The following is a 9,567-nucleotide window of genomic DNA, read 5'->3' on the forward strand; positions in this document are numbered from 1 at the left end:
GTTTCATTTGATTAACATTTTGTGCACAACTGATGCAAAGCTCCAAATGGCACCATTATTAAAATGACTCAATTATAGTCATGAAGGAAAAAAAAAGTCTAAAATTTAAAGAAATTAGGACGAAATCTGAATGTCACGGAGACTAAGGGTGAGAAGGAGAAGAACCAGGCCTGGAACAACTTCTGAGGCTCAGCAAGTTTATCTATTGTGTAACCAAGCCTGGAGTTTGGGCGAGGACAGTATGAAGTTTCAGTGTGGTTGAATAGCCTGCTGAGACTTAGCAATTACCATCAAGGTTCACACCTGAATCATGTGGCCACCTGTTTGGGGTGAGTCACTGCCTTCAGCACAGACAGGTATTAGTCTAGTAAACCTTCTCTGTACTGCATCCAACACATTTACATTCTTCCTTAAATAAGGAGACCAATACTGCATACAGTATTCCAGATGTGGTCTCACCAATGCCCTGCATATCTGAAGCATAACATCCCTACTTTTGTATTCAATTCCCCTCACAAAAAACTATAAACATTCTATTAGCTTTCTTAGTTACTTGCTGAACCCGCATACTAACCTTTTGCAATTCATGCACTAGGAGACCCAGATCCCTCTGAAATCGCTCACCATTTAGATAATGATTTTTTTTATTCTTCCTGCCAAAATGGACAATTTTATATTTTCCCACATTATCCTCCATTGGCCAGATATTTACCCACTTACTTAACCTATCTATATCCTTTTGTAGCCTCTTGTCCTCTTCACAACTTACTTTCCTACCTATCTTTGTGTCATCAGCAAATTTAGCAACCATACTTTCGGTCCCTTCATCCAAGTCATTTATAGAAATTGTAAAAAAGTTGAGGCCCCAGCACTGATCCTTGTGGCACACCACTTGTTGCATCTTGCCAATCAGAAAATGACTTATTTATGCCGGTTTCCTATTAACTAACCAATCTTCTACCCATGCCAATATGTTACCCACTATACCATGAACTTTTATTTTCCGCAATAACCTTTGATGTGGCACCTTATCAAATGCCTTCTGAAAATCTAAGTAAAGCACATCCACCGGTTCCCCATTATCCACAGCACGTTACTGCTTCAAAGAATGCCAATAACTTTGTTACACACTTCCCTTTCACAAAATCATGTTGACTCTGCCTGATTGCCTTGAAGTTTTAAGTGCCCTTTTGTTTCCCTAGGTAGCCATGGCCTAATAGAACCACCAATTAGCAAACCCGCTATTGACTTCAGCTTCAAAAGGCCAGTTTGCTCTCAGCTCAGTATTTCATAACTCTATTTCCTCCCCCCTCAAAAATGATTTATGTCTTCAGTGAGCCAGCAGCCCTTTACAAGTTGCTGGTGCTAGAAAGTCTACTCCTCACAACATCAGCACAAATTACATTATCGACCTCACTGCATAATTGTTTTCAGGCATCTAAGCTTTTCAGCAATTGTTGTTCATTATTAAAAGATATATAAAATTAGCTTAAACATGATCACTTGTACAAAAATGTACCATTTCTCAAACCTGCACCCACTAAAAACCTACAGGGGCACTAAACAGTTTTAGAATCAAGAACATTTATGGGGCTCTCATAAATAGTCATTAGGGCAGCACAGTGGTTAGCACCGCGGCCTCACAGCTCCAGGGACCCGGGTTCGATTCTGGGTACTGCCTGTGCGAAGTTTGCAAGTTCTCCCTGTGACCGCGTGGGTTTTCGCCGGGTGCTCCGGTTTCCTCCCACAGCCAAAGACTTGCAGGTGATAGGTAAATTGGATGTTGTAAATTGCCCCTAGTGTAGGTAGGTGGTAGGGAATATGGGATTACTGTAGGGTTAGTATAAATGGGTGGTTGTTGGTCGGAACAGACTCGGTGGGCCGAAGGGCCTGTTTCAGTGCTGTATCTCTAAAATAATAAAATAAAAAATAAATGTTGCACATCTGCCCGCTATGAACTTTAGAAGTTGTAATACACTTTCCTAATTAAATTTTCTGATCATGAAAGAATTGATTATTGTTTTTAAATAGTTGTCAGTAACATGCACTCTATAAATCCAACCACAATTTAAAATCTTATCCTAAAACTTAATCTCTCTACATTCCGGTGCTAATATTAACAATGAGATATTATAAAAACTGTGTACTCAGGATTTATAATACAATTTCTTTATTGCCTCAAAATGTCCCCCTCCAACTGCAAAGGCACTACATTTTGATTACTAAAAACTGCATTACTCCAGTGTTTTACTTCAGCACTACTCGTTAAAACAAACTCAAATATATTAAATTGCATGGTTTTGAAAATGTAGCATTTTAAGATAAAATATGATTGATACAAGAACACTGGACATTGGAGGAGACATTTCTTTTAAATAAGCACAACTCTTGAGAAACAAAAACCAGGCCAAATGTGCACATGACTTGCATCATGTGAGCACCACCTGACTCAGGAGGGAAATAAAAAGATCAGTAAAGATTGCTACTCCTGAGCTCTACTCAGTGACCCATGCTGGATGTCACCATGAGGAAGTGATATGGTAAGACAGCTCCCCAGATAGCTACCATTAACCATTTCAGTGTTTCTAACTTTTTGCTTATTCCCAAACATCCTAATGTAGTTATTTTCTGGTAATCAATTGCACACTTTCAATTCTGCAGTAATTACATTGCAAAACCTCTGAGGATAGCATCACTATTCCAACTAGATCAAGCATCCTGATTATGTATACCACAAAAATTACTGTGAAACAAAGATGTTACTGAAATTTAGATTATAGCAGAGCTGCTAAATGACTATTTTGTATCAGTCTATACTCCTGTAGAGGACATTTATGATCCTTTAGGAAGTCAAAATATTGCACATCACAGAGAGCTTACCACAGTCCATTTGGGATATTTTGTGCACATCCTCAACTTTAAGCCTGTTTACATAATTTACAGATATCACCTGTTTTCTGACAACCATTTTACTATTGTGGAACTGATTTTTTTTTTTTTAAACAGTTATACCTAGCTTCAACAGCTATGATTTTTTTTTTTTGCAGATCCCTTTGCTTATCTAATCAGCCTTTTCAAGTCCATTTCAAATGTTTCAGCATATTATATTCACCTCAGCAAACCCTCTTCTCCATGCAAGATATGTACAGGCTATTTTCCCCTCTTAAAAAAAAAGTGTAATTTGTTATGATGATCACATTTGTTTCATCTAAGCTTCTTGACTTTGGCACAATTTTATTGGGATGTCCTACATGCTCACCATTATATCTTTATAAGGCATTCCTCTACTGAAGTGTTGCAGAGCAACCTCTCCGAATTTATATCAAGTATTCCCCCATTCCATCAAATTTAACTCTTAATTGTGCTCCTGGCCTTTGGCATTTCTAATTGCTAGATCATGATAAACTTTATCATTTGACAGTCTCCATCCCTTGACGTTCTGACAACTTCCATTTCTTATACATTTTCTGGGTGTCTTAGAAATACCACATCATTGCTTCCTATGCTTTCTTGACACACTGGGTGAAGAAGCAGTAATGCATTACATTTATCAGTTTGATTCTAAAAATTCTTGCGTTTTCCCAGTTTATATTAGATTGCATTCGCTCATTAAAATAATGTTCAGTTTTCACATGCCCTTACCTCTTTATGGAGAAAGTTGTCCTGCTTATGCTGACCTGGTGACCAATAATATACCCTTAATGTTTGCATTAAAAATGTCTATCCAGACATTGGTTCATTACATCATAATCGATTTATTTTACCTCCCAGATTTCCTGACATATAGGGTGTCAGCAACTTCGGTTTAGTCCATTCTCTTTTCTAAAATGCTAAAAACCCATACTTATATTAATTTCCATCCTCTGAATTAAACCATGTTTTTGATATGCCCACAACATCCTAATTCCCTACTACCACAACAGCTGGCATTTCCAGGATCAAAGTTCTAATGGCCCTGGTGGTTGTGGAGAGACACTTACCATAATTTTTGCTCCTAATGCATTCACTAGTGTCTTCCTATTAGTAGTTTCTGACGTCCCCTCGGGGTATTGGTGTCCATACCTACCTGTTGATGGTCTTTTACCTGACAATACACCTCATCTGGAATTTTGTTTCCCTGCACCACCCCCCGCCCACTCCAACTTGTCCAGTTTAAAAGATTTTCTATTTAACCCTCTATGTTCTTAAGCTTTTTTCGATAATTTGTTTAGTTGTAACCTCTTGTACCAGTCTTTTTATTCTAGGAAGATTGTTATTCGTGAACATAGCACTATTGTACTTATGCCATGCTGCCAGCCACTCATTTACCTCAATTTTTCTGGAGAACTCTATTCTACACACTGGAATCATACCAGAAAAAAAAAACACTTTGCATCCTCTATCAATAGGTTTTAAGCCATTCCTTGTATGTGGTTTCAAATGCCAATATTTTATTTCTCATTTAGCCCTACATGGACAACCACCATTCAGCACCCTTGAGTATTTCTTCTAACCTTTCCTCAATATCAACTGCTCGAGCTCCAGGGTGACAACTCATCATTCTGTATAACTTGTCCTTACAATATACCTGGCTATTCACTTTTCTGAGCGTGAATCAACTATTACTGTAATCTACGACATGCAAATTGTTTCTTTGCCCAAACTGCCCTCTCTGGTTTTCTAATCTCCTTCCAGAAGATTTTTTTTCAAAATGTTGGATAGTGCTTGGAATCTGTTGATAAAATAATCTGGGGGGTAACTTTGCAGGGTTTTATACCAATCTTGTCTATTTTACCTATGTTAATTCATCCAGTGCCCCTAATCACCCAGCTTCCTTCAGCCCTTGCCCTTCTCTCATGACAACACTATTCTTGATTGTTCACTCAGGGTCTGATTCTAGCCTGGCCTTAACACTTAGCCAAGACGACCTCATTTATTGAATATTATTAAAAATGCCCTTGTAAGTCCCTGTACCTTGCTTATTAAGACCATATTTTAAGCTTAATAGTCAAAAAAATTAAAAGTTACCCAACATTTTTGTACTTTTACCAGAATTTCTATCTACATCCAAAGCATATTGTACCATGTTTGTACTAATTGGGCCACAAGTCAGTCCATTAATTTACTGTCATTTTACAATCATTGTTTTTCATTGAACAGTTGTGTGTACAATTTCTGTAGCATTTACTTTCAAATGCATGTATTTCATGTAAGGAAATTGACAGGAAACACAACAGAAGTCTTGAAACAAGCTGCACACAAGACGGAAGTCAAAAGGAGGTGTCAATTTCGAAAGCCCAATTCTCCATTTATCTTCAGAATTACAGTTTCTGAAACCTTTGCAGGAAATGCTCAATTGAATTGGTGAACTTCCCTTTCCTGAAGAAAAACAATGTGGATGTTCATCTTTTCTTTGATATTTACATTAAAATGCTAAACATGCAGTCCTGACCAATTTCCTTGTACAATAAATCCCAGTATGCCAAGTATAAAAATTCTGGTCCAACATGTTTCATTTACTACCACTGATGTTACAGAAGGAGAAAACAGAGAGTGCTTAATTGAAAACTAAGCATGTTTTTAAATCTTTCAATCATACAGTTCACAAAACCCAAAAGTTCAACTGAATTTAGGAAATAATGATGCATGATGGGCATACACCTTCTCAGTAAGCAACTGGAAATTCTTTTCTCACTAATTATTTTTAATTACTGCTCCAGATTTAATTCTTGTATGACTATCACTTACTGAGATCAAGGAGTGCACTGACTGTGGTCACTGCCACAAAAAAAACTTAATCCTTTTTGCACAAGATATAGATAGTATACCAGATTCCAAAGAGTGATTTCAACACTAATAACCATTGGCTTCACAAATTACAAGCTCTGTCCAAGGCATGTGACATTTATCTGGTTATTTTATTCTTCTATAATAAAAAGGTCACTCTGATTAAGCATTGTAATTCAGAATATGCTGCCAAAATCAGGAGATACAATTATTTCATCTGCAATTATTCATAAAAATAGATCATTGATGGCATGGGATACGGATGCTGCTTCTACTCTTTAACCCTGCTAATTGACAACTATCCCATACATATACAATGAATTACGGCCTTACTAAAATAGTCAAGACTGAATGCAAAAGGTTACACTTGCCAATACAGTACAAGTGCTGAATCCTAAAAGGTGCACACCCAAACGCACAGCTTCCTGAATATTTTACTGTTCATGCAAACATTACTCCTACAATGGTGTTGGTTAACACAACACATACGTTTACCAGTGAAAAAAAAACGTCTTTCGTACAGATTTTCAAAAACCATAGGGAATGAACAGCGTAGAACAAAAACAGTGTCTTGGTAACCTAAAGCGTCTGGTAGATGGGTGGCTGAAAGACAGAGCCGGGGCGATGAACGCACAAGACCACTGAAGCAGGATCGCAAAACAACCTTCCATATAACAAATGCATTGAATATAATTGCGGCTGAAAGAGAACCGGGCAACATTTCAAGTGTTATTAATTATAAATCAAAAGACACAAAGAATTATATTCCTGGAAAGGGGGGAGGGGGGGTGATATTTTCAGTCATTTCCGTCATCACCAACCCCTGTGGGATTGCTGCCATATGTCTCTCTCTCTCTCACACACACACACGGTACCAGGTACTCACAATGTACAGCAGGTTCAGGACACACAGCGAGTTCTTGGAACAGGTGAAGCCGCCGCAAACCATCGTCACAATCAAGTCGCACTCCCCAGTCACTCGGCACAGCTGTCCAGAAAAGCCAGGAGCTCCAGGGAGAAAATCACAGCCGCTTTGTTACCCAAATCTTTTACAAGAAACTACTATTGCTTTGAAAATGACAAAAAAAAGCCCCAGCGCTACCACTTCCTCCGTCCGAATGCAGGATCTGAGGGGAAAAAAAACTAGCAACTGCGCAGGCGCTACCGCCTGCAATCTGCTGACGTTGGTTTCGCCTGATGACCCAACCTGCTTAGAATGAGTTGGTACATATTACATGGCAGGTAAAGTCCAGGAGGCAGTCAGCAGTGTCGGGGAAATGTGCGCACGTACAGTTGTAATCAGTAAAAGGGACAGTAGACGGCAAAGCCATTGAAAATGTATAGAATGTTATATTTTAGGATTCATATACATAAAAATAAATTCCACATTTCAGTCAAAAATGATTGGTCCTCACTACTGCAAATGGGTAATAATTATACACATTCCACAATATTTTTACTTTTGCTTAATACTTGGAAGGTTTGGCCACCAAATGTTCAGCCAGCTATTTGAATAGCCTGCACCTTCAACAAAATTAAACGAGGTCAGTGAAGCCAGTGTTGCTTATTTTTATTATGATGCAGATTAGTTCTCTGGGGGAAAAAGTGACATTGTGTGTGTCATTGTTCTCTAAATCAACATCAACTTACAACAACTTATTTATGTAACACCTTTAATGTAATAAAACGTCCCAAGGCACTTCACAAGAGCATTATAAAACAAAATATGACACCAAGTTACTAAAGGAGATAATAGGTCAGATGACCAAAAGCTTGGTCAAAGAGGTGGGTTTTAAGGAGTGTCCTAAAGGAGGAAGGCAAGGGAGAGAGATAAAGGGAGGGTATTCCAGAGCTTGGGGACGAGGCAACTGAATGCATAGTTGGAGCAATTAAAATCAGGGATACTCAAGAGGTCAGAATTAGATGAGCACAGATATCTTGGAAGGTTGTGGAGCTGGAGGAGATTACAGAGATAGGGAGGGGCAAGGCTATGGAAGGTTTTGAAAACAAGGATGAGAATTTTAAAAATCAAGACATTACTTGACCAAGAGCCAATGTAGGTCAGCGAGCACAGGGGTGATCGGTGAACGGGACTTGGTGTAAGTTAATACATGGGCAGTAGATTTTTGGGTGACCTCAAGGTTACAGAGGGTAGAATGTGGAATGTGGAGGGTAGACCAGCCAGGAGTACATTGGAATATTTAAGTCTAGAGGTAACAAAAGCATGAATGAGGGTTTCATCAGCAGATGAGCTGAGACAGGGGTCAAGTGGGTAATGTTAGAGGTGGAAATAGGCAGTATTAGTGATGGCATGAATATGAGGTCAGAAGCTCATCTCGCGGTTAAATGTAACACCAAGATTGCTAACAGACTGGCTTAATCTCCAATTGTTGTCAGGGAGAGGGATGGAATCAATAGTTAGGGAACAGAGTTTGGAGCGTGGACAGAAAACAATGGCTTCAGTCTTCTCGATATTTAGTTGGAGGAAATTTCTACTCATCCAATACAGGATGTCGGATAAGTAGTCTGATATTTTAGCAATAGTGGAGGAGTCGAGAGAGCTGTTGGTGAGGTAAAGCTGGGTGTCAGTGTTCATTCCGAACGGTTTAGAATCAATGCCACCCTACCAATTAAAATATCACTACTTACAATGGCATGACCTTGCCAACATTGTAAATGCTGAAATTTTCCGACATTATCACTTTAGTAAAGTTTTTGCATTTGTTGTGTAAGTGCTAATGTTTGTGTTCATCAAAATCAAGGATAGCCATGATGTGGAACTAACATCATCCACCAATCCTAATATTTGAGGCTCTATCTGTAGCAACTGCTCCTGCCTCTGGCCCAGCAGTGTGCTCTCATTCTCAAACTCATAATATTGCCACCTATCCAGTTTTGAAATAGATAGTCTGATCTTTAAGTGGATGTCAGGAAATTTCTGAGATGTAAACTGCATACCAAATAGTCATACAGAACATTAGACCAAATAGAATATTCATCTTCCATCATCTTCCATATCTTATTGTTTGGCTGCATTGGAACATTTCATTACATTAAAGGTGCTATATAAATACAAGTTGTTCTGTTGTTAAAGTTTTAGCCCACTAAGAACTGGGTTAATGATGTTCAAATTCATTTCACTTTGGACTGAGCCACAGGAGATATTCATCGTGTTAGGCTGGGTTGCATTGATGCCCAGTTCTAGGTATGGAAGCACGGCTGGCTGTTAATTTATTATCCACTGATTCCTCCTTCAACAAACTATTCTCAGAACAAAAATAAGCTTTTAATTTTAAAAGTTATATTGAAAGGAGGTCAGATTGGCAAAATAATGTAGTCAAAACAATAACATTGCAGATTTTAAAAAGTTATTTCTACATGATTGCACAACTGTAAATTAGTTTCTAAAAAGGTAAAAAGCAAAAGAAAAATAACTGCTAATTCATTTTACATGCCTTTTTCCTTGGTTGTAACTCTCATAGGAACATTGGAACAGGATTAGACCATTCTGACTCTCCAGCCTGTTCCACCATTCAGTGAGATCTCCAACCTGTGCTCCTTGAGAGTTTGGCTTCCTCAGTGAGAGCACACAATCATGGAATGACCCTTTATATCTGTACCTGAAGACTTAACTTGCTAAGATGCCACTTCATCAGAAGTTAGCATGAAAGCCACCAATTTGAACTGCCACACATGCAGAGCACTTCTGCACATACATGGATGATGTTCCTACATCATTCTGGGGCAATTTCAGGACAGAGGCCTGGCAGCATTGTCAATGCTGATTTTTGTCTGCAGGTG

The 9,567-nt window shown here is 38.5% G+C and overlaps 1 protein-coding gene across 1 annotated transcript in view; it reads right to left on the reverse strand.

Moving 5' to 3' along the window:
- The window catches only part of tspan13a (tetraspanin 13a), a 94,932-nt gene extending 88,014 nt beyond the window's left edge, over window positions 1–6,918 (reverse strand). The window contains exon 1 of the mRNA XM_068009337.1: window positions 6,653–6,918. Within this exon, the coding sequence (XP_067865438.1) occupies window positions 6,653–6,715 (63 nt within the window). The 5' untranslated portion in view covers window positions 6,716–6,918. The remainder of the gene's footprint in view (window positions 1–6,652) is intronic.
- Between the last annotated feature and the right edge of the window lie 2,649 nt (window positions 6,919–9,567).

This window comes from Heterodontus francisci, chromosome 2 (genome assembly GCF_036365525.1).
Source record: "Heterodontus francisci isolate sHetFra1 chromosome 2, sHetFra1.hap1, whole genome shotgun sequence".
Taxonomy (NCBI): domain Eukaryota; kingdom Metazoa; phylum Chordata; class Chondrichthyes; order Heterodontiformes; family Heterodontidae; genus Heterodontus; species Heterodontus francisci.